This window comes from Bufo bufo, chromosome 1 (assembly GCF_905171765.1).
Source record: "Bufo bufo chromosome 1, aBufBuf1.1, whole genome shotgun sequence".
In the NCBI taxonomy this organism is placed as follows: domain Eukaryota; kingdom Metazoa; phylum Chordata; class Amphibia; order Anura; family Bufonidae; genus Bufo; species Bufo bufo.
Window position 1 is genome coordinate 785,343,124 of NC_053389.1, and position 26,714 is coordinate 785,369,837.

General features: G+C 43.5%; 1 protein-coding gene and 1 non-coding gene across 4 annotated transcripts in view; both read left to right on the forward strand.

Moving 5' to 3' along the window:
- Positions 1 to 26,714, forward strand: part of COL5A3 (collagen type V alpha 3 chain) — a 222,702-nt gene that overhangs the window by 63,810 nt on the left and 132,178 nt on the right. For all 3 annotated transcript variants that reach the window (XR_005775675.1, XM_040414912.1, XM_040414913.1), the window contains exon 4: positions 4,937 to 5,099. Coding sequence is in view for 2 of the 3 variants with exons in the window: in XM_040414912.1 (XP_040270846.1) it covers positions 4,937 to 5,099 (163 nt within the window). In the remaining variant the exon portion in view is untranslated. The remainder of the gene's footprint in view (positions 1 to 4,936; positions 5,100 to 26,714) is intronic.
- On the forward strand, positions 538 to 610 carry TRNAK-UUU. The gene has a single exon. It is a non-coding gene; the product is annotated as a tRNA-Lys (tRNA).

The following is a 26,714-nucleotide window of genomic DNA, read 5'->3' on the forward strand; positions in this document are numbered from 1 at the left end:
GGAAGCAGTATGATAGTAGTTATAGTCTTGTACATAAGAGTCGGGGTTTAGCATTGGCACCTTTTAGCCAGATGCCGAAGCTCCTTCCTTCTGTGTTGTCTCTATAGCGTCTCCATGATTTGAACAACCGATTGATACAGGTTTTCCTGAAATATAATTATCTGCTCCTTATAAAACTTCATACAGAGATTCATATTACATCTGGAAAAAGTGGTGCTGGAGGGCTAGAACCACTATGCTGCCCAACATGTTCTGACAGGTCGGTCACAGTTTGTATATCTATATTTTCAATGAAGGGAGGACAGAGTTCTGTTCTAGATCTCGAACCCCTATTTGTAATTGACATGCTCCTCAGCTGATTTCCTGGTGCTATCACCAGAAAGTCACTGGTAATGTAATCCCCTAATACATATGTGAAAGTTCCCTTTATAATTCTAGGAAGCAGGTACTAGTGCACGGTAAGGTAAAAGGTGGAGCTATAATGAGACAGGAAACACAGTCGGTCAGAAAGTCATTACTTCAGTCACTCAGCAGAGAGCCCGGATAGCTCAGTCGGTAGAGCATCAGACTTTTAATCTGAGGGTCCAGGGTTCAAGTCCCTGTTCGGGCGTAAACTTTTGGCATAGTTTAAAAAACCAACACATTATTGCCATGAGGGATTTTCATTCATTCTTCCTTGCAAAAGTCTTCCAGTTCTGTGAGATTCCTGGGCCGTCCTGCATGTACTGCTCTTTTAAAGTCTATCCACAGATTTTCAATGATGTTCAGATCAGGAGACTGTGAGGGCCATAGTAAAACCTTCAGCCTTTTGAGGTAGTTTCAGGTTGCCATTTCCTCAATTTGAAATGTAATTAAGAAATGGCAGTTAAGAACAGTGAAAATCTGTGGATAGACCTCAAAAGAGCAGTACATGCAAAACGGCCCAGGAATCTCACAGAACTGGAAGACTTTTGAAAGGAAGAATGGATGAAAATCCCTCAAGGACTGAAAGTCTCTCGGCTGGCTACAAAAAGCGTTTACAGGCTGTGATACTTGTCAAAGGGGGTGCTACTAGGTACTATCCATGCAGGGTGCCCAAACTTTTGCTTTGACCCCTTTTCCTTTTTTTGTTATTTTGAAAATGTAAAAGATAAAAAAAAAAATTGCTTTTGCCTAAAATACAAAGGGAACGTGTCATCTATAACTTTATGCCTTTTGGAGATCATTTCATCTTCAACTTGTTTAACTGTTTACAGTTACAGTAATTGTGACTAGGGGTGCCCAAACTTTATCCTGCTACTGTACATAGACGGCAGTGTTATAGTAGTTATAGTCTTAACCAAATTTATTTTTATTCAAAGTAAGTAAGGCATATCAATCGATCACAAACCATCGTAGCATCACTGGTAAGGCAAAGTCACAAATCGGTCATGGAAGTGACCACAAATGCATGTCAGTGCAACACATGTTGTACAAAATGATACATCAAATGTGACAGACAATAAAAATCAAATATAACACAAATAAGAGGAAAAGAGAGGGAAAGGAAAGGGGGGGGGGGGTAGGGGAGTTTTCCCCAACTCCGTCAGGGGAACTTCCTATATGTCTTCCAGGGCGACCAGATTTTCAGAAAGCGGGAACGCGTGCAAGATTCCCAGTGGGCCAGCTCTTCAAACCTGTAGATCTGATCCACCTTATCCCTCCACATCGAAACAGTGGGAGGTTCAGTATCCTTCCAAAGCAGCGGGATGAGCAGTCTCGCTGCCGTGATGAGCATAGTAGGAAGATCAGATCTACAGGGGGAAAGCGAGTCATTAGGGCACCAAAGCAGAATCAGTTTAGGATCCAGCTTAACCTGCTTAGCACACACCTCATTTATCAGAGCTTCTATACTGGTCCAGAACGCTTTAATCTTTTCACAGTGCCACCAAATGTGTGACAGAGAGCCTACGTCTTTTCTACACCTCCAGCACTCACTTGGGAAATCTGCATTAAGCCTATGCAAGAACTCCAGGGACTTGTACCATCTCGTGAGCAGCTTATACGAGTTTTCTTGTACCTTAATACAGCGGCTAAAGCCGTGAGAGTGTGTAAGGACAAAAGCCCTTTCCGGGTCTGTAAGGTGGATGGACAATTCCCTTTCCCATGAAGAAAGGAAATGTAGCTCAGGAGGGTATAGTAGTTATAGTCTTGTACATAGGAGGCAGTATTATAGTAGTTATATTCCTGTACATAGGAGCAGTATTATAGTAGTTATATTCTTGTACATAGGAGAAGTATTATAGTAGTTATATTCTTGTACATAGGAGGCAGTATTATAGTAGTTATATTCTTGTACATAGGAGGCAGTATTATAGTAGTTATAGTCTTGTACATAGGAGGCAGTATTATAGTAGTTATATTCTTGTACATAGGAGGCAGTATTATAGTAGTTATATTCCTGTACATAGGAGCAGTATTATAGTAGTTATATTCTTGTACATAGGAGGCAGTATTATAGTAGTTATATTCTTGTACATAGGAGGCAGTAATATAGTAGTTATATTCTTGTACATAGGAGGCAGTATTATAGTAGTTATATTCTTGTACACAGAAGCAGTATTATAGTAGTTATATTCTTGAACATAGGAGGCAGTATTATAGTAGTTATATTCTTGTACATAGGAGCAGTATTATAGTAGTTATATTCTTGTACATAGGAGGCAGTATTATAGTAGTTATATTCTTGTACATAGGAGCAGTATTATAGTAGTTATAGTCTTATACATAGGAGCAGTATTATAGTAGTTATATTCTTGTACATAGGAGCAGTATTATAGTAGTTATAGTCTTGTACATAGGAGGCAGTATTATAGTAGTTATATTCTTGTACATAGGAGTAGTATTATAGTAGTTATATTCTTGTACATAGGAGTAGTATTATAGTAGTTATATTCTTGTACACAGAAGCAGTATTATAGTAGTTATATTCTTGTACATAGGAGCAGTATTATAGTAATTATATTCTTGTACATAAATGTAGGAGCAGTATTATAGTAGCTTTTCGGGATGAGCGAATCAACTTCGGATGAAACATCCCGAGTTCGGGAAATGTTTTTTTCCAGTATAAATCAATTTCTGAAGTTATTATGCGAAGTCTCGCGAGACTTCGTGAAGTAATAACTTCGGCTCATCGGAGCCAATAGATTCGATTATTGTACGGAGCGCTCGCTCCATACAGTATTGAAATGAAGTTTTATGCGAAACATCCGAAGTCGATTAGCTTATCCCTAGTAGCTATATTCTTTTATATAGAAGAAGTATTATAGCATTTACATTGTTGCACCTAGGGGGCAGATTTATAGTAAATATAATAATTTTAAGCGTCTAAATTCTAAGGAGAAAATTATAATGTTTGAAATGTAAACTATCTCCTATTACACACAAGACAGTCTCCATAATCCCAACTGTGTGTAGCAGGTAAAGGCATGCCAAAAGTCTGACAGATAAGTGTCATGCTCTTCAAGATAATAGTAGGACATTATTGTTAGCAGGCTTTTCTGGCTAGATAAAGACCAGATGGTCCATCTGGAGTGACTTTTTAATCTCTGCTTCTAAGTTATTTCTTCTGTTACATGCTTTCATTACTATTTCCCTCCAAAATTCCCTTTTTCTAATTTGCCTAATTATGTGATCAAATTCTTATAATTCACTTTTGGTATTAAGGAGGATTCCGCTAAAAATGAAACTAAATTTATGTGGGATTTTCTTCATATGAGTTTCCTGTGACTAAAGAGATTTTCTACAACGCCTTGAGAGGTTGTATGGGATTTACTAGTGCCTAGTTGCCGCAGCGCTGCTCCAAATAGGCACGGCCACTACCCAGCATGACAGTACCCCTCTAACTCCTGTTAGAGATTTTTTCATGAAGGTCCATGAACTTAAAGGGGTTGTCTCACTTCAGCAAATGGTATTAATCATGTAGACAAATGCAAGGCACTTACTAATGTATTGTGATTGTCCATATTGCCTCCTTTGCTGGCTAGATTCATTGTTCCATCAAATTATACAATGCTCGTTTCCATGGTTACGACCACCTCCGCAGTGCAGATATGAGGTGGCCAGGACCGGAGCTGTGCAGTGCATGCATGCCTATGTGTCCTCCCATGGTTCTGACCACCGGAGACGCCAAAGTTTTTTCCTGTAGTGTGCAAGCTCGGCCACCTCTGCTGGATTGCAAGGCGGTCGTAACCCCTGGAAATGACTAGTGCATGATGCAATTGAAAAATGAATCCAGCCAGCAAAGGAAGCAATATGGACAATCACATTACATTAGGAAGTGCCTTGTATTAACTTTCTCTACATGATAAATACCATTTGCTGAAGTGAGACCACCCCTTTCAGTTCCTGGGCCGTAATGCAAAATCTGCAAGAGGGGTTCTGAACTACCATCTGACATTTGTAATACTTATGTGTTGTTTTGTGGCAGAGGAGTCTTTGAACCCGTTCAACTCCCAGGGCTCAGGTGCTATTGCTGCCTCCGCACCCCTATACCCATGCCCCTGTCTAGAGCCAAATTAGACCTACACCTTTATAGTGGAGCTTTTGGTGTTGGTTAAACATTTACATGGCGGGTGATCCATTGAATGAGGAGTGCACATACTTACTGTATGTGATGAAATGCATGCAGAAGGTATTTGAGTGGGGTTAGGTGGGCTCTTTCTAGTGTCCTGGGCACCATTAGTAAGTTAGGTGTTTTCCCTTCTGCTTCTTCTTCCTTCGCAATTCTACTGAAACACTGTGCAAACTGCAGCTGCATCCCCCTCCTCTTCCCCCTGCCGGACTCTATTTACTGTATTTGACTAGACAGAGTTTTTGGTAACTTAGAAGATTCCGGAACATGGAGTCAGATTTATTTTACGTGCTGATATTTGGTACAAATATGAACCTCGTAATCATCATTTATTGTTTCCTATAGGTGGCATCGAATTGGAATTAGTGTAGAAGGGAAAAATGTGACGATGATTGTTGACTGTGAGAAGAAGGAGACCCAATACCTGGACCGTGGGGACGATTCTATTATTAGCACTGATGGCGTCACCCTGTTTGGGACACGACTACTAGACGAGGAGGTATTTGAGGTAGGTCTTGAGAACAAGCAGCCATCTGTAATCGGGGTCTTCTTACCTTAATCTGCCTTCTCTACATGTTTCATGAGTTTGACCCTTCTCTTTTCTGTAAATTTGTACCTGTTCACACTGGTTGCCATTCAGTTCTTTGGACCTCATAATTAAGAAAATATGGCCTGACATGACAACTAGGTAAAAGTCATTTTACATAGAGAGTTGCATGATATACCCAATCCTTCCTTGTATGTGCGAGCCAAATGTGATAGAAATTCATTTCCCATTTTCTATTTGCTTATATTGGTATATAATGAACTTAGAGTAAAGTTAGGCCTTGTAATACTGTCAATTATAGGTCCACCAGACTGTTACAGAGCTCTGTTTTCCTGGTAGGAAGCTCCAAACCTCCTGTCTAGATATAGAATTAAAAGTAAAAATTCAGACTTCAAGAAGTCACCACGATATGCTATAATTTTCTTTCTTACCACTATGGGGTGCCTGGAAGCATAGATAGAATGCAGTGATAAAATAGTATACAATTTTCTCCTATGCTCCCTCTAGTGGTGGCTGCAGGCAGACAAAATTTTATTGTTTAAAGGATAACTGTCATATTTTCATTTAAAAAAAAATCTATTTTAGCATATGTTCCTGCTGTAGCAGCATTATGCATAAAGCAATCTTTAGTTTCTTCACTTACCACTGTTTTCCTTGAGTTTTCCCCTTAGTAACGGCTGTTTTGAATCCTACATTATGAGGATCTTCTCAAGATGGCTCCTCTGCCAGTTCTCTGAGGCCAAAACTGCATTCCCTTAGGTCACATACAAACTTGCTGTAACCAGCAGCTCCCTGCCAGCCAATCAGATTGGATTACTGAGAGACACGCCTCCTCACTCTGAAGCCTAATGCAGGCATGCAGTGTGAAGGACCGCCCCTCTGTCTTCCTAGCCGGAGACAGATGAGCCATAGCAGCGGTCTTTTAAGGGAGCAGTGGAAAGGGGCAGGGGACATTAATGAAAGCTGTTATTATAAGGTGATTACAGATCTTTTGACGGGCTAACTCAGGTATACATGCCTAGCTCTAATAAACTAGCAAATAAAAAAATATATGACAGTTACCTTTTAACTCGATGTCTATGCAGGGGATTCGATGATCTGTATCATAGAAAATACTGAACTCTATTAAGATTTTTTAAGAAATCAATCAGTACTAAATTTTGGACCTACATAGATTTTAAAAAATGGTGTTCAAGGGTGGATATTCACTCACATTTCACTTAGGGCTCATGTACACGAACGTATTTTCTTTGCGCTTCCGTTTTTTTGGGCGGACCATATTCGGAACCATTCACTTCAATGGGTCCGCAAAAACAACGTAAGGTACTCTGTGTGCATTCCGTTTCCGTATCTCCGTTCCGCAAGAAAGTAGTGCATGTCCTATTATTGCCCGCAAATCACGGTCCGAGGCCCCATTCAAGTCAATGTGTCCGCAAAAAATACGGAACGCACACGGAGAACATCCGTATGTCATCCATATTTTGCGGATCCATACTGTAGAAATGCTATGCCCAGCCCATATTGCTCATGTGTTTGTTGATTAATAAGTTACTGTTTCCGTTTCTGATCCACAAAAAATGGATCGCATACGGAAACCATACGGATATGTTTTGTGGAATAACGGAACGGAAGAGGACTTAAATCAGAGGAAAAAAAAACCTCAGATATGGAACAATGGATTCGTGAAAAATGGACCGCAAAACAACAACGGTTCTGTGCATGAGCCCTTAGAATTTGGTTAAGGCCTCTTGCACACGAACATTTTTTTCTTCAGTTTCCATTCCGTTTTTCACTTCCGTATACGAACCATTCATTTCAATGGATCCGCAAAAAAAACGGAAGGTACTCCGTATGCCTTCCGCTTCCGTATTTCCGTTCTGTTCAAAGATAGAACATGTCCTATTATTTTCCGCATAACGGACAAGGATAGTACTGTTCTATCAGGGGCCAGCTGTTCCGTTCCGCAAAAAACGGAATGCACGCGGGCGTCATCCGTATTTTTTGCGGATCTCTTTTTTGCGGATCGCAAAATACTAAAAAAGCCATACGGTCGTGTGCAAGAGGCCTAAAGCTTTGGCAGAGCCCACACAGCGTTTTTTTTTCCTTTTACATATATTTTTATTGTAATTTGTACAATATGGTGCGGCTCACACTATGTGCAATGGAAAACGTGGGTGCACCTCTAATTTGGGAACCCCAATCCCAACGGATGTTGTATCAATTATAATAAACAATGGAGGGCACACCACTGTCTGGATTGATTGGAACAACTCCTTAGATATGAATATAACACATTTATTTTAAATATCAGAAACAACATAAAAATATATATCTAGAATTTACCTTGAATAAAATAAACAAGTTTTTTTATGTTTTCCAAAACTAGTGGCAGAAATCTATGGCTAGTTTTTCCAGCCTATAGATTTTAGCCAGTAGCTGGACAATACTGTTCACAGACCAAAACATTAATAAGATGACCCCAAAGATGTAGTTGGCGATCGCATCATAAAATTCACGGGTGGTACATTTCATCACATATTTTTCCTTTCCATGCACTCTAATTTAATATATTTGTGATCGGATCGGCTAGCAGATGATGAGTCCTAACCTTAGCAGTGGGGGTGTGGCGGAACTGCTTGTGTAAGGAAAGCCTAAAGGGGGCCACCTTGGAAGGAGGATGTGTGAGTTGAGGGCTGTGGGTGGGAGGGTGAGCTGAAGCTGAAGACCGCGTCACCCGGGAGCTCCCTGCTCCCACCTTTTGTAGTGGTGCTGGCGCCTCCCCTCACACAAATGCGGCGTCTACCGCGCCTATACTTGTGATCGGATCGGCTAGCAGATGATGAGTCCTAACCTTAGCAGTGGGGGTGTGGCGGAACTGCTTGTGTAAGGAAAGCCTAAAGGGGCCAAAAATGACGCGTGAGACACGGATGGTACAAAGGACTCATGTTACGGACTTACAGTACTACCTTCTGAAAAGTGCAAGACATTTCGGAGCGTGGATTGGGAATGTACCCGGTATAGAAAGAAGACCGCCACCGACCTAGTCTCTCTACGACGTGCACCAGGGTGCTATATTTTGAAGCTGCAGAAGCCGCGCCCGTCCTAAAGGAATGCCCCGCGATTGATTGCGGGTTTACCTTTACCTTGGAGAGGAGGCTCCGGACGTGCTCTAGGAAGACCTGAATGCTGAGGGGAATGGAGCCAAGAGCTAGTAGGGGAGATCAGCTGAATCATCGTCAGCCTGGGCCCACAGGTGCCTATGAATAGCCTAGTAATCAGCCAGCCTGGGCCCACAGGTACGTATAATCAGCCCAGCGGTCAGCCAGCCTGGGCCCACAGGTGCGTGAAATTAGCCCTGTAATCTGCCTCCCCTCCCACAAATGCAGCAATATATTTGCTTGATACCTGTGGTCGGACAGGCCATCAGAAAGGTGAACCCAACCTATCTACCCCAGTCCATGACAAGCAGTAGAATCACGCCACGACTGCCGCGGTATGGCAGCCCTGAGGGGCCAAAAAGAGCAGCCCTTGTTTAGAATAAATATATACATACCGTTACGACACCCGATTTTGAACGGAAAAATACCTTTCACGATGGAGGTGCGGAATATACCGTATATATCACAGTGACTACCAACTACCTTACCTCTTTGTCATGTGAACCGCCACCTCGTTCTTGGAGATGGTTAATGCGATGTAATTGAAAGAGTGGCCAGTAACCAGAAACGATTTACTCCTATGTTGACTAACGTATGACCATATTACGAGAAGGTCTGAATCCTGAGAGCTGCAGACTGAAACAAATAATGGTGAATCTGTTGGTAGGGCATAGATGAATTCCAACCATCCGCCCAGGGCCCTGATCGGGCACCCACTGTTCCTGGTGGCAAAATACTTTACCTCTACTTATTCCCCAGGCCACACTTCCTATTAAGGGCCCATGAGTCAGAACATGGTGTCTGCCGTCTTACTGTAGTAGTAATTTAAGTGAAATGTGTGACCCACCAGGCCTGGGGAACCATCCACCGGAATACATGGCTATTTGATTAACGAGCTAATGTTGCCTGTAATGCGGGCAGAACGTACACGATGCCTGCAGTTGTGACAGAAAAATGCTTAAGGTCGTGATGAACTGTGTATGCTGCGCCTGTAGTCGTGATAGGACTGGTCGTGTCGGAAGACATGACAGACTTCGTAAGCTGCGCCTTATTACTGTACCTTCTACTGGAAGATGGACCGATACTCAGGACTTAGGCCGGACACCAACACCCTCAGCCCGAGTTTGTAGCTGAAGTAAGCATGCCTGGGAGAAGATGATGTCCGCAAAGGCAGGCTTGGGATGACTGCTAATAAAGAAAACAATGAAACCCAACAACCTAGAAAATAACAGTCAGGGAAAACAATAACGTGCGTGAGACTCTGTTGGCACGAGTCACACGTGCGAGCCACCGCGAGAGATTTGTTTTGCGAACCACAGATTGCCGAGCCATGCGAGCGGGTCTGAAGGCAGAAAAGACATGGGACTTACTTGTTGTGGGACTGCGCAGCCGGCCTCGAATGGCGTTGTTGTGTGTAAAATTTAAACGGAGAAGCCATACGTGAGAGACTCTAATGGCGGAGCCATGCGTGAGAGACTCTAATGGCGGAGCCATGCGTGAGAGACTCTAATGGCGGAGCCATGCGTGAGAGACTCTAATGGCGGAGCCATGCGTGAGAGACTCTAATGGCGGAGCCATGCGTGAGAGACTCTAATGGCGGAGACATGTGTAACACTGAAAAGGAGAAGCCAAGCGTGCGAGACTAATGGCGGAGTCATATGTGTAAACTAAACCGGAGAAGCCATGCATGAGAGACTAATGGCGGAGTCATATGTGTAACACTAAAACGGAGAAGCCATGCTTGAGAGACTACTGGCGGAGTCATACGTGTAACACTAAAATGGAGAAGCCATGCGTGAGAGACTCTAATGGCTAAGCCATGCGTGAGAGACTCTAAAGGCTAAGCCATATGTAACACTAAAGGGGGGAAGCCATGCGTGAGAGACTCAGATGGCTAAGCCATGCGTGAGAGACTCAGATGGCGGAGTCATATGTAACACTAAAAGGGGGGAAGCCATGCGTGAGAGACTCAGATGGCTAAGCCATGCGTGAGAGACTCAGATGGCGGAGTCATATGTAACACTAAAAGGGGGGAAGCCATGCGTGAGAGACTCTAATGGCTAAGCCATGCGTGAGAGACTCTAATGGCGGAGTCATATGTAACACTAAAAGGGGGGAAGCCATGCGTGAGAGACTCTAATGGCAGAGTCATATGTACCACTAAAAGGGGAAAGCCATACGTGAGAGACTCTAATGGCAGAGCCATGCGTGAGAGACTCTAATGGCGGAGTCATATGTACCACTAAAAGGGGAAAGCCATACGTGAGAGACTCTAATGGCGGAGCCATGCGTGAGAGACTCTAATGGCGGAGTCATATGTACCACTAAAAGGGGGAAAGCCAAACGTGAGAGACTCTAATGGCGGAGCCATGCGTGAGAGACTCTAATGGCGGAGTCATATGTGTACCATTAAAACGGAGAAGCCGTTCGTGAGAGACTAGTGGCGAAGTCATATGTGTAAACCTAAACGGAGAAGCCATGCGTGAGAGGCTCTGATGGCGGAGTCATGTGTGTAAACCTAAAATGGAGAAGCCATACGTGAGAGACTAATGGCTAAGCCATGTGTGAGAGACTAATGCCGGAGTCATATGTGTAAACCTAAAACGGGGAAGCCGTGCGAGAGACTAATGGCGGTGTCATATGTGTAACCAAAAACCCGAAGAAGCCATGGTGAGAAACTAATGGCGAAGCCATGCGTGGGAGGCTCTAATGGCGGAGTCATGTGTGTGAAACTAACCGGAGAGCCATGCGTGAGAGACTAATGGCGGAGCCAAGCGTGAGACTCATGGCGGAGTCATATGTGTAACCAGGGCCGCTGATAGGCCAGTACAGCTGGCCCAGTTGTACCGGGCCCGGCTGGCAGGGGGGCCCGGGCTGCCGACTCCCGAGCCATTTTAATTTTTTTGCTGTCAGTGGGCTGGCTCCAGTAACAGCAGGCAGTGTGGGGGCGGCGCTCACTCACTGACGTCACACGCCTGCTCCTCCCACTAGGCGGCGCAGGCGCGTGACGTCAGTGAGTGAGCGCTGCCGCCCGCACTTGTTACTGGAGGCTGGAGGGTGGAGGGAGGAGGCAGGAGCTGAATGTAAGGTAGTATTTTAGTAAAGAGATGAGCGCTGTGCCTGTGCTAAAATTAAAGTTACTGTCTGCAGCCTGCACGGCTGCACCGATTTATTAATGTATACTACTGTGAGTGGCGGGGGGGGATCTATATGGATGACGTCATGACGGCACTGTTATAGGGAGGGCGGGGGATCCGTGGATGGCACTGTTATGGGGGGGGGGTCTGTCATGTGGATGACACTTATGGGGGGGGCCGGGGGGTCTGTGGATGACACTTATGGGGGGGATCTGTGGATGGCACCATTATGGAGGGGGATCTGTGGATGACACTGTTATGGGGGGGATCTGTGGATGGCACTGTTATGGAGGGTATCTGTGAATGGCACTGTTATGGAGGGGTATCTGTGGATGACACATAGCATAAGATGCTATATACGGTATGTGTCATCCACAGATCCCCCTCTATAACAGTGCCATCCACAGATCCCCCCATAACAGTGCCATCCACAGATCCCCTCCATAACAGTGCCATCCACAGATCCTCTCCATAACAGTGCCATCCACAGATCCCCTCCATAACAGTGCCATCCACAGATCCCCTCCATAACAGTGCCATCCACAGATCCCCTCCATAACAGTGCCATCCACAGATCCCCTCCATAACAGTGCCATCCACAGATCCCCTCCATAAAAGTGCCATTCACAGATCCCCTCCATAACAGTGCCATTCACAGATCCCCTCCATAACAGCGCCATTCACAGACGACCCCCCATAAGTGTCATCCACAGACCCCCCCCCCATAAGTGTCATCCACAGACCCCCCCCCCATAAGTGTCATCCACAGATCCCCCCATAAGTGTCATCCACAGATCCCCCCATAAGTGTCATCCACATTACTTATGTTTTTTTGGATAATAAAACTTATAACTGGCTGGAGAAAAATAAATATCACTTGTAGACAAATCTGCATGTTGTTTCAAGGCGGCGTCTGGGGAGGGGCCAAGGGCGGGGCCAGGGGTGTGGCTGAAGGAGGGATCAGGGGGTGGAGCTGAAGGGGGCCCCGTCATGTATGCTGTACGGGGCCCCATGATTTCTATCAGCGGCCCTGTGTGTAACCTGGAAACGGAGAAGCCATGCGTGGGAGACTCTAATGGTGGAGCCATATGTGCAACACTACAACGGAGAAGTCATGCGTGAGAGACTAATGGCGGAGCCATGCGAGAGATATTCTAATGGCGGATTTTTAATTATAAATTTTTATTTTTTTTATTTTTTTTTAAACACTTATGCAGCTCCAGTATGACTTCGGGACTCGCATATATGTGCCCCTAACGAACGGTCATCGGGCCCCCTAAGCCACGAGGCCCCCTGAAGCCAAGAGACTGACCTGGATGACTTTACAGTGACGATAAGTACTTTAAAACGTGAGCCAGACCTAATGGAAAATGTATGACATTAGTGATCTGAACCACTTGCATAAACGAAACATTAACCGACCGCAAAATTGAACAGATGGGAGAAACCAAGAGCCAGAGGCATGCGTTTCGCTAAGCAAAGACCCTTGTCATGACAACCAAAATGAACAGCTGTGAAAACATAGTAGGAACTTAACTCCTATTGGCCCACTATCCGCTAGGGAGCTATTTGGTTAACTGGGGCGGGGGATCAATCTGAGTGAATACGAACCAGAAGTAAAGAAGACCAGTCTGAGTGAATGCCAACCAGGATTTAAAGAACACACCGAAAAAGGTAGGCCTAAGGAATGTAACAAACCACCGAGGAAAGAAACGTAAGCCTGAAAAGAGCAGCTATGTTTATTGATAGAGCAGTATCAGAGCAGTGCGCTGATAGCCCTAGTAAGAATACGGAGTGACCCTTATGAAGTAATGAAAGAAATGCAGCTTTAGGTGGAAACGGAGTATACCACATGATGTAAGAACAAGTGGGTAAATGCAGCTCTGGATGTGAGTGGAGCCTAAAACATAGTATGGGCACAGCTCTGAGTGAATATGCGGAGCATGGTATGGAGCAGCCGTATGAATGCAATCTGAAGTGAGCAGAGTATTAATGTAATGCAACAGCGAACGCTGCTCTAGTAGTGAATGGCGTATAGGACAAAAGTAAATGCAGACACACGGATGTAGCTTTGAAGGTAACCATCCTAACCACGATCATTTGACCATTGGAGCCCAACCCCCTTCGCCCCAAAGCGCTACACGTCACGGACCGCTTTTAAAACATTGACCGTTGATCCACGTTTACCATTACTTGACCCAGCATGCGTGCTTGAGCCAACTGCAACACGCGCCCCGCGTGCGCTAAGCATATTTGGGTACTCAGAGGGGACTGACAGACACGTGAGCCTGACAATACATGGTGATGCGCGACTGGCGCCCCAGCGATGGGGGGGCGCAGCTGATTGTTGCAGATACCCGGGCCGTACTGCCCCCTATGAATATTTCCCCTACACGACCTATCATGCAGCAGGATAATGTCACCTTCGCCCATATTTCCTCTTCCCCCCCCCTCCCCCACAGGCAGATACTCCCCCCCCCCCCCTTTTTTTTTTTTTTTTTTTCATTTTTTACTGAGACTGGAGCCCTGTAAAGGAAGATGTACTTTATGATCAAATCCCAGAATTGCAGTGCCACGGCCCTAACATCCCCAGACAATACCTGTAACACACCCACAGTAAGCGCTGCTATAGTGAGGGATGCCGGACTGCCACTAGCGACGACCTGTGGAAAGAACACATGTGAGGAGGCGGGTGGATGCGGCGCAAGGATCGGGCGTGCGTGCCAGTGATCCGGCTGCCGCTGGTGAGTGTGAACCTGTCTGGCTGGTGTCAGCGCCGTGCCGCCCCCCCGCCCCACTTACCCTCTGTGTGTACCGATGTACGGCCCCTCGCTTCGGCTGCACGCCCTATACTTACCCACCGGAGGAAGTATCGGGGGATCGCGTATCCACGCCGACGCCGGAGCAAGAATGGGAGCAGGAGAATCCCGGAAGTGACGTCAGCCGAGCTGAAGCTGAAGACCGCGTCACCCGGGAGCTCCCTGCTCCCACCTTTTGTAGTGGTGCTGGCGCCTCCCCTCACACAAATGCGGCGTCTACCGCGCCTATACATGTCTTCAGTTTTTGCAACAATGTAATAATATCCCGTTATTTCCCTGTGTCAGTCCCGTTGTATATATCGGTACTAATGTCCCACTTTGAATTTGCTTTTCAGTGAGACTTCGGATTTGTATATCCTTTATTTCATCAAATTCATGCGACGTTTCCACCTGAGCAGTCTTTTTCAAGCAACTAACAATAGATCATTACCAGGCTTAAATATCCTCCTTGTAGGAGGAGCTACCACACATGTCATAACAAATCAAAACAATCTAAAAACAGTGTAGGGTAAGGCAGCCTTTCAAATTAACAAATCAGCCCTTACTTTGGTACACCTGGTGGAGTACTGGTGGGAGTATATGGCCATCAAAAACCAAGGCGTCATGTCGGTAGGGCAGTGTCCCCTTAGCTCCTGTGTATATGCGCAGGCGTGCCGTGGCTAGATACGCGCCAAAAAACGTAAGAATATCGGCGTTCCCTAGTTTCCAGTGCGCCGGCGCGCCAGAGCGGAACTCGCGCATGCGCATAAGCGCGTTCGATGTGCGCAGGCGCACCAGGTCAAAAGCTCACGCAGGCGCACCTGTTCACTGCAGTCCATGGTCCTATTGCGCAAGCGCTTAATAGGAGGCTCACGCAGGCGCACAAGTGTACTGTCGGCTAGCGCAATAATGGGCATCCTGGTAGCTCAGCCATATCTTAGGGAGGGCACTAAGTAAAGAAGACATACAATATCACATAATGATGTATAGCTAGGGGCATTAACAATTGTCTATCTCAATAATCGTAGAAGTAGATAAAAGCAAACAACAGCAAAGTACAATTGTTGTAACACCTTAATTAATCCCTCGTTGACAGTCCTACTATTTAATGGAGAAAACTCCGGTTATTATATATGTGTGTATCACTAGAGCAGGGAGATAGGCAATTAGACGTGTACTCGGACAATGGTAGAGTCACACTGAGATAGGCGACTACCCCATATAGAGACAAGAAGAGTGCAGCGGTTCTATTGTTCTATGGTTGTCTACTTGGAGGGACGCTACGGACTGGCGTCCAACACCGCATGCACCAACACCTACAAGGCCAGTATACCCCTATGTGCTGCTACACCTACTATACCATTATACTAGTTCACCGGCGCACTCCTCTGTATACACGTGTCCGGACCACGTGCCCCTAGTTTCCGTTTTTCACCAGGTTGCTGTTCAGATCCTGGAGATTATGGTGCTCGCCGGGTAGTTTGAAGTTCTAGTTGCGCCTTGTGCTGCCAAGTTGAACCAAAGCAACCGCTGTACCTTTTTCACCCTAATGCTTTTTCCATCCTTCTACTGTGGTTTTTGTGTGCTTACTGTTATCGACATCTAGCTTATGGTGACAAAGCGCCAAACATAAGCAAAAAATAGGTATTTAGAGAAGCTCCACCAGCAAACTACTGGAGCCCAGCCTTCCAGTTACCAGCTGAAAAAACGAATAAATTGTTAAATGAATCAATCAGACTGGCTCACAGTATTTTTGCACACATATAATTTATTTCCCCACTAAAATATTAAAATATTTAGACATAACCTGATTACATGTCATATTATCAGCATGAAAAAATATAGATACATACAATGCGGAGCTCACGCATACATCTACAGTACAGACCAAAAGTTTGGACACACCTTCTCATTCAAAGAGTTTTCTTTATTTTCATGACTATGAAAATTGTAGATTCACACTGAAGGCATCAAAACTATGAATTAACACATGTGGAATTATATACATAACAAACAAGTGTGAAACAACTGAAAATATGTCATATTCTAGGTTCTTCAAAGTAGCCACCTTTTGCTTTGATTACTGCTTTGCACACTCTTGGCATTCTCTTGATAAGCTTCAAGAGGTAGTCCCCTGAAATGGTTTTCACTTCACAGGTGTGCCCTGTCAGGTTTAATAAGTGGGATTTCTTGCCTTATAAATGGGGTTGGGACCATCAGTTGCGTTGAGGAGAAGTCAGGTGGATACACAGCTGATAGTCCTACTGAATAGACTGTTAGAATTTGTATTATGGCAAGAAAAAAGCAGCTAAGTAAGGAAAAACGAGTGGCCATCATTACTTTAAGAAATGAAGGTCAGTCAGTCAGCCGAAAAATTGGGAAAACTTTGAAAGTAAGGGCTATTTGACCATGAAGGAGAGTGATGGGGTGCTGCGCCAGATGACCTGGCCTCCACAGTCACCGGACCTGAACCCAATCAAGATGGTTTGGGGTGAGCTGGACCGCAGAGTGAAGGCAAAAGGGCCAACAAGTGCTAAGCATCTCTGGGAACTCCTTCAAGACTGTTGGAAGACCATTTCAGGTGACTACCTCTTGAAGCTCATCAAGAGAATGCCAAGAGTGTGCAAAGCAGTAATCAAAGCAAAAGGTGGCTACTTTGAAGAACCTAGAATATGACACATTTTCAGTTGTTTCACACTTGTTTCTTATGTATATAATTCCACATGTGTTAATTCATAGTTTTGATGCCTTCATAGTCATGAAAATAAAGAAAACTCTTTGAATGAGAAGGTGTGTCCAAACTTTTGGTCTGTACTGTATATAATAGGAGTACTCCAAATGGATAAGACCTCTTAGTTTGCTATATTGGCGTCTGTCTGCAAAAATCGTACGATTAAATCACTCGGATGTTTTGTATAGTTATATAATGTTTTACCGGTAGTTGGAACCTGAATGGTTTAAAGGATGTCCTCTCTGCGGTCGCTGGTAAGAAAAACCTTTGCACTCAAACATCGCTTGCTGATGATGGTTATACCGCCTTCACCTAATGTTGATTTACTACCTCCTCTTGCGGAGTAGTCTCTCGACCCGTTCCCCGTGGCGTCTCACGTGATCAGCCTGGAAGATGGTTGTTGGTCGATGATGTCATCCACTTGGATTGGTCGGGATGGCGGAAATCAATAAAGCAGAGTTCGGTCGATGTAGAATTCGGTTTTACTTGACAGAATTGTTGCGCTATGTTAAACAAGTCATCATAGGTTGATCCGCTGTAATGATGTTTTACAGCTGGCACCGCTTGGAGCTGATATCAAAATTTCCCTTTTCGAAATAAATTCGATATGATCGAAAAAAAATCCTTTTTTGCAGAATTAGAAATAACGCACTAATAGTTGGGTCAAGTTCACACTAGACGCGTTTCGGAACAACAGTTCCTTCCTCAGTAGACAAATGTGAAATGCTGAAAACATGTTTTGAAAAGCGCCAAACATGTTTCGGAGCTGCTGCTCCTTCCTCAGTGGCTATAAGTCACCTCTATGAGCCCAGCTTTTTATACACCTTCTTTCATTCACCTTAATTGGGTTGGAGGGATAAATCCGAAACCTGTGCATGGATCGTATACTCATGTGCGTGTATTCCTAATATCTTAGTACTATTTCATCAGAAACATTTACATCACTCATGCAGGTAAATTATCTTACTTTATACACATTTTCCATTTCCTGCGGTGGTGATGCGTTTTCAATGCATTTTTTCATATACATGCGTTTTTTCTGTGTACATTCATTTATCCTTGCTGTGTATCATTTGCATTTATCTGAATTTTCCATTCACATAATATGGTTCCTACAAAATTTTCTCATTATACTTATTCTAAGGATTTCATTGTTTGTAAAAAAAAAAAAATGTATGTTGATTTATGCTAATTTGTGTTACCTGCGGTGATGGAGCGTTTATGACACGTTTTATTCCCATTGTGCCAAAAATAAGTTTGCGTAGCTGGGGACGAATCTGGTACCCATGGCAGTACTGCACGTTTGCAAATAAAAATTGGATTCGTACCAGAAATAACTGTGTGTTAAAATATGTTGAATCCCCTCTAAAGTGATTAATATTTGTTCCTCATTTAATTCACTTTCCCTTTGTAGGACAGTGTGTATGGCTACGCAAACTTGTTTTTGGCGCAATGGGAATATGAAACCATTCGGTCAAAGCTGGGGGAGGGTCTGGTACTCTGGCTACGTTTTATAGACGACATTTTATTTAGATGGGATAGGAGTGAGAGTGAACTGGGACAGTTTTTAAATGCAATAAATAAAGCGGAACTGTAGTGTAGAAGAAGCTCAGCAACTGTAAACGGAGTTCAAACATCATTAGAGCAAGTAAGGAAAATGAAAAGGGAAACATTTTTTGAGTCAAAAAATACAAAAATACAAAAAGAGGAGGAAATTAGAATTGTACTCCCATTTAATTCCCAATATAGAACAATGGAGAAAATAATAACCCAACATTGGCACTTACTTATAAGGATAAGGTTATGGGATCATGGTTGCCAACACACCCTAAAATCACATATACCAGAGCCCCATCATTAGGCAATAAAGTCGCCCCAACAATGAAAAGTCAGAGTAAAACCACCTCAATTACGGAATGGGCGGATGTAAAGGTTTTTTTTAAGTGTGGAAAATGTGGTAATTGCCAAATTACAAAAGGCCCTAGGAAGACGAATATAATTTGCTCCACACAGAACAACTATAAATGGGAGATTAGGGAATTTTTAACATGTAACTCGAAGAGTGTCATCTATATGATACAGTGCCCCTGCAATAGGCAATATATAAGGAGGACCGAACGAACCCTCAAAAAGAGAATTGCAGGGCACATAAACAACATACGAAAAGGGTCAGAGACACATACTCTCTCTGAACATTTTTAAGATCCTCATTGTAAAACCCTAGTGGTATGCTCTTCACGGCAATTGAAAGCATTCAATATAAATGGAGAGGGGGGGGGTGACCATATAGCTTGTATGTCTCGGGAGGAATCAAGGCGAATTGTCGACTTCGAAACTCTAACCCCACAAGGCCTCAATGCAGACATTGAGTTATTTGGCTTTTTAGAGTAATAGGAAAATTAATGAGGGTGGGGACCCGGCTCTAATGGGTAATCGGCGTCCTGGTTTCCCCTCGAATCCGGACCCTTCCCCTATCCACAAGCAAAGGTGACTATATATTTGTCTTCCATGTACCAATGAATTAAATGAAAAGAATAAACAATAGAGAGACAACTAATATATCTTGATAAAGTAGTAGAAATTCCCAAATAAGAATGTTGGATAGATTTTGATTTATAGAAATGTTAGATAGCAATGAAAAAAGAGTCTTGGTAGAAAAAACGCATGTGTATAAAAAGAAAACGCATAAAAAAACGCACCATTACCCCAGGTAACACAAATTAGTATTTTTTTTTTTTTTTTTTACGAACAATGAAACCCTTAGAATAAGTATAATAGGAAAATTTAGTAGGAACCATATTATGTGAATGGCAAATATATTCAGATAAACGCAAATGATACACAGCAAGGATAAATGACTGTACTCAGAAAAAACGCATGTATATGAAAAAATGCACCGCATCACCACCGCAGGAAATGGAAAATGTGTGTAAAGTAAGATAATTTACCTGCATGAGTGATGTAAATGTTTCTGATGAAATAGTACTAAGATATTAGGGATACACGCACATGAGTATACGATCCATGCACAGGTTTTGGATTTATGCCTCCAACCCAATTAAGGTGAATGAAAGAAGGCGTATAAAAAGCTGGGCTCATAGAGGAGACTTATAGCCACTGAGGAAGGAGCAGCAGCTCCGAATCATGTTTGGTGCTTTGTCACCATAAGCTAGATGTCGATAACAGTAAGCACGGAAAAACCACAGTAGAAGGATGGAAAAAGCATTTGGGTGAAAAAGCTACAGCGGTTGCTTTGGTTCAACTTGGCAGCACAAGGCGCAACTAGAACTTCAAACTACCCGGCGAGCACCATAATCTCCAGGATCTGAACAGCAACCTGGTGAAAAACGGAAACTAGGGGCACGTGGTCCGGACACGTGTATCCAGAGGAGTGCGCCGGTGAACTAGTAGCCGTGCTGAGAACTAACGTGGAATTTAAAGCGGGGCATTAGTACCGATATACAACGGGACTTTGCTACTGACACAGCAAAATAATGGGATATTATTACATTGTTGCAAAAACTGAAAACATATATATTAAATTAGAGTGCATGGAAAAGAAAAATATGGGATGAAATGTACCACCAGTGAATTTTATGATGCGATCGCCAACTACATCTTTGGGGTCATCTTATTAATGTTTTGGTCTGTGAACAGTCCAGCTACTGGCTAAAATCTATAGGCTGGAAAACTAGCCATAGATTTCTGCCACTAGTTTTGGAAAACATAAAAAAAACTTGTTAATTTTATTCAAGGTAAATTTTAGATATATTTTTATGTTGTTTCTGATATTTTAAATAAATGTGTTATATTCATATCTAAGGAGTTGTTCCAATCAATCCAGACAGTGGTGTGCCCTCCATTGTTTATTATAGTTTTATTGTAGTTTTTCATTTTTGCAATACAGAAAACTATACGAAGTGGAGAAAAGCCAACAACACAAAACATCAGTTAGAGTTATACATATATATAATATATATATATATATATATATATATATATATATATATATATATATACAGAAGTTGGGCATACAGAAATTATATTTGTCAGGCCAAGGCCTAAAGGGTCCTTAGGTGGTCAAACATGTCGCTTTTTATTCTCCATTCAATGCTATCTGAACCATAAACTATGGTGGATTGTAAGACAAACATGCTGCTCAACAAGGAGAAATGCTTAAAGGGAACCCTTCATAAACTTTATGCTGACCTCACTGAGGGCAGTATAAAATAGTGACAGAAATGCTGATGTCAGCGGTGTGTCACTCATGAGCTAAAAGTAAGTGGTTGCTGAGAACCAGCATCATAATCATTTTAGCCCAGGCCTTGAAAAGAGTCAGATCTACCTGAGAAGGTAGGCCGGGACTCTTTTCCAGGCCCGGTCTGCAATGATTGTGATGTTGGTTCTCGGCAACCACTTAATTTTAACTTATAAGAGTGCTGAAATCAACTAGCCTGGCTCTACTTTATTCTGCCGTTAGTATGGACAGCATAAAGTTGATGACATGTTCCATTTAAAAGGGTTTTCTGAGATATTTTTCCTTATGACCTATCCTCTGGATAGGTCATCAGTATGTCATCATATGGGGGTCATGCCCTGCTCACGCTATGTGCGGAGGTCTGCCAGATTAGCAGCACGTGTGAAGCCTTTCGGTTTTTTTTTGGAGTTGAGCTATATCCGCCTGCTTTCAGGTGCACTGGGTGGGGTCGTTGGTTTGAGTTTAAATTACGGCCACTCCCAGTGTCCTGTGCGGGTTATAGCTTCTGTCTGGCTCTGTGAAAGGAAGGAAGGAAGGATTTGCTGTTCCTGCTCAGAAAAGATAAGTTGGTTTTTGTTTTCTTGTGGTTGGCTATCTAGGCTGTTAGAGAGACGCCTGCCCCCTCCAGGTTCTGAGGGAGCAGACTGCCTCTATCCCCCTTTCACCATCTAAGGGATTTTAGGGAATTTTCAGCCCAGGCACGAGGACACGTTATTCCCACCTTCAGGGTCTGAACGTGGGCCTAGAAGTATAGGGAGAGCTGGTAGGGATTTGTCAGGAGGTCACCTTGATCCCCAGCTTCTCGCCTAGACACTTCTGTGTATCTGGTATCCTGTCCGCCATGACAATGGGTCCAACACCCAGGACCCCGGCTGATCAGTTGTTTGAGAAGGCACCGGCGCTCGCAGTAGCTGATAGCTGTGGCCTCATTGAAGCTTTCTCTAGTCCATGTGACATCACGTCCATCGGTCACATGGCTTAGGCGCAGCTCAGCTGCATAGAAGTGAATAGGGCTGTGCTACGATACCGAGCACAGACACTATACAATGTACGGCACTGTGCTTTATAAGCAGAGAGGAGGCCATGGAGATACTGCAAGAGCCGGTGCCTTCTCAAAACAGCTGATCGGCAGGGCCCCCAGATGGCAATCGGCTGTTCAGCTTCTTCTTAAAATGGGATCCTCTTCATTAGACCATGACTAAATTGTAAGAAAACAAATCCAATACGTTATATATAATCAATCAATCTATCCATCAATTAATCTCAAATCTCCATTTTTTAAGTGGTATTTTTCTGGAATTTTACATAAAAAGTCCACAAAAACACCATTTGTGAATATATTGTAGGATTCCAATTATAAAGTAAAAGGTACTTACTCGGTTTGGGTTCAATTCCCCTCTAAACAATTTAGACTGATGTTTTTAGTTTAGAAGCATGGGGGTGATAGCTGTAACTCATGCTAGAGCATTATGGGAACATATTATAGCTGGCATCTTATAAGATTTATATATATATAAGATTAGAGCCTCAGCACTGGAGCAGGATCTATGAGAATCTCATTTGTGGCCACTTATGAGAATGGGAACATATGGTGGTCACTCAGCAGTTTTGGTAGGACACAGTATTCAGCAGAGTTATGTATGATTCAGTCCCCTGTGACATCCAGTAATGCAGGACGATGTTACTTGTTTCCCATGCACTGTGTGTTTTGTTGTGGTATCTGACAATGTTCATGGAGTGGGGAGAGTGGGGTCTCGCTGGGGAAAGGCGTGGGATGGAAAATACTATGAACATCTGCCTGGACTGAACGTATTAGGATGGAAAAGGAGGGAGAGGAATAAGAGAGAGTACAGCACAGGAGATGTGATTATGGTTCAGGGGATAGGTCAGTGATACATGGCTTCATGCAACATCTATCTGTTAATCCTAAATAATGGTGGGGTACAGGGCTCCAAAGTCCTCAAAGTGTACACATAAACAGTCCTAAAAGTGTACGCCTTTACAGTCCTATAAACTTCACAGTTCTATAGGTATTGGACATAACTCCACCGTCCTAGAATTGCATAGCTACTGTACACATTCCTACAAGTGTACAGCTCCACAGTCCTACAAGTGTACATCTCCACTGTCCTCCAGGTATACAGCTCCACAGTCCTACAAGTGTACAGCTCCACAGTCCTACAAGTGTACTTCTCCACTGTCCTCCAGGTATACAGCTCCACAGTCCTACAAGTGTACATCTCCACAGTCCTACAAGTGTACAGGTCCACAGTACTACAAGTGTACAGCTTCACAGTCCTACCAGTATACAGTTCCACAATCCTATAGACTTCACAGTTCTACATGTATTGGACTTACAAGTGTACAGCTCCATAGTCCTACGGATATACATCTCCTCAGTCCTACAGGTATACAGCTCTACAGTTCTAAGGTATAGATCTCCACAGTCCTACAGGCTAACATTTCCACGTCCACAGTCCTACACAAGCACATCTCAACAGTTCGATAAGCGCACATCTTCACAGTCCTAAAGGTATACAGTTCCACTCTCCTACAAGTGTACACCCCCACAGTCCTACATGTGTACAGCTTTACAGTCCTCCAAGTGTACAACTTGATAGTCCTCTACAATTCTTCAAGTGCATAGCTCCACAGTACTACAGATATACAGCTTCACAATGCTATATGTATACAGCTTCACAGTCCTACAAGCACATAGCTTAGGTCCTACAATTGCATTATCAACAACCAATTATTCCTGGAATTCAGATACCTTTGAATGATGTCATGATATCATTGATGGTGCCAGCAGGGAAATGACAAGGTATTTGATTTCCTCTGTAGGATAATACCAGAATTGACAAGGGACAGCAATCCAATAAATGACGTTACACATGGAAATTGTGTACTTTGCATTCCGCTGATATAATGTCTAGGTTGGGTACAGATCATAGATTCACTTTAAGCATTTTAAATATAATGTAATTCCCCAGTGTAGCCTGGATTTATGTAGATAAGACTCAAAGTCTTCCCAGTGCTTATTTCTGAATCATGCACCAAGATAAATATTTTTCCTCATGTCATCTGTGATAAGATCAGATATTCATTTTGCTGCTAATCAATGACAGACGGTAGTAGAAAGAGGAAATACTTGTACCCTCTTTGTTTCTACCACTGGCCATTCTGTCCAGAATGTTTGTCATTTGTTGGGGTCTTCAGGCGTCTCAATGTTATGTTATAAATCCATGTATTTGGCATTATGCCATATGTCCCACCTATCTGTAAAAGAGCCTCTTCATCACACCACTAAATTAATACAGGCCCAAAGCTATCCCTCTAAACAAATCCAGACCAAGCACCCCAAGACAAATACACACCCCTACATTAACACAGGGCCCAGTCCAGGCCCCATAAATAAATGTAGACCCCTAAACAGATACAGATCCCATATCCAACCCAAAATAAATACAGACCCAAGAACAAACCCCATCAACAAATATAGACCCCAGACTAGATCCCCTAAATAAATACAGATCCCGGGACAGACCTTGGAGATACTCAGCCCTCTTTCACCATAAGGGACTTGTCTGTGGAGCAGCCCAATAGGGAAGAGGACTGAAGGAACAAAGAGAGGTATGGAATTAATCAGGAATTCGGGCACCCAGGAGACTTGCCTGCTTTAGCAGGACTCCCATTATAGAAGGTCTCCTATTTTGCTGGAGCATCCCCATTCTTGGGGAGTTAGTATCCTTTATACAAACTCTAAAAATAATTCTGTGGTTATGGAACCTCTCTGCAGTATTCCACCAATCTGGGCTTTATGGCATAGAAGCCAGAAAGAAGTCTTTCCTCAGTAAAAGACACATCAAAGTTTGCAAAAATGCACCTACACAAATCTCAGACTGTGAGAAAAAAAGATTCTCTGGTCTGATGAAACCAAGATTAAATTCTTTGGTCTCAATTCTAAAAGTCATGTTAAGAGAAAACCAGACATTGCTCATCACCTGTTCAATACCATCCTTACAATGAAACATGGTGGTGGCAGCATCATGTTGTGGCGTGTTTTTCAGTGGCTGGGACAGGTCTACTGGTCAGGGTTGAGGGAAAGCTGAATGGAGCAAAGTACAGAGATATTCTTAATGAAAACCTGATCCAGTGTGCTCGGGATCTCTGACTGGGCTGAAGGTTTACCTGCCAATAAGATAATGGCCCTAAGGACAATACAGGAGTGGATTAGGGACAACTCTGTGAATGTCCTTTAGTGACCCAGCCAAAGCCCCGACTTGAACCCAATCGAACATCTCTGGAGAGACCTGAAAATAGCTGTCCAGCAACGGTCCCCATTCAACTTGGCAGAGCTTGAGAGGATCTGCAGAGAAGAATGGTAGATAATCCCCAAATCCAGGTGTACAAACCTTGTGGCATCATACCCAAGAAGACTGGAGGCTGTAATGACTGCCAAAGGGGCTTCAACTAAGTCCCGAGTAAAGGGTCTTATCATGAGTGGAACAAGTGAACCCCAAATTCCACCTGCACATCTGTCCCTGCCTGCTTGCATGACCGCCCTAAGTGGCGGACCACCACTGGTTGATGGTCCCTGCTTATTTACGTCCTGGGTCTTACCAGGGAAAAACAGATAGAAAAAATAATTAAAAAAAAGCAACAGGCAGATACACAAATTCCGAAAAAAAAACAGAACCAAAGTACTCAGAGTCAAACATACCGGATCAAAGCCAAGAGAGAACAATGAAGCAAAAGCAGATACACTTAAACAATGCCAAGCCAAGGTCATTCACGAGCGGTCAAGTCCAAATATGTAAGGCAGAAGCGAGTCCAAGATCCAAGCTAGGGTCAAACCAGGAGATGCAGAAAAGCCAAATCAGAATCCAAGAAACAGGGTCAAAGTCAGACGACAGAACAATCCACAATCCAAAGCACTGGTGAGATATATAGAACCATTCACAGGCAACCTGTGACCAGCAGATGGCTTGTTTAAATACTCCACCCTTCCTGGTCACATGACATGCCCGGCGTCACATGACCTAGGACGTCCGAATATCTGACATGGGAGATTAGACTGTCTCTCTGGCAAACGGACGCCGGCAGGTACGGGGAGATTCACGTCTGCTGGTGCTGGTAGCGACAGGGTCTGAATACTTATGTCAATGCAAGATTTTAGTTTTTCTTTTCCAATAAGTTTGCAAAGATTTTGAACATTCTGTTCTCACTTTGTCATTATGTGGCATTAAGTGGCAATTGGTGGGAAAAAATCTGAACTTTTTATTTTATTTTAGCACAAGGCAGCAACATAAGAAAATGTGAAAAAAAAGTCAAAGGGTCTGAAAACTTTCCGAATGCACTGTATTGGATAAAAGTAATACGAAGCTCCTGATTTTGGTGGAATCAGCCACCAATTAAATGATATAACAGTAGATTAACGACTCCCCAATGGCATATGTTAAGATGCCCATACACCTTCAATAGATGTTGATCA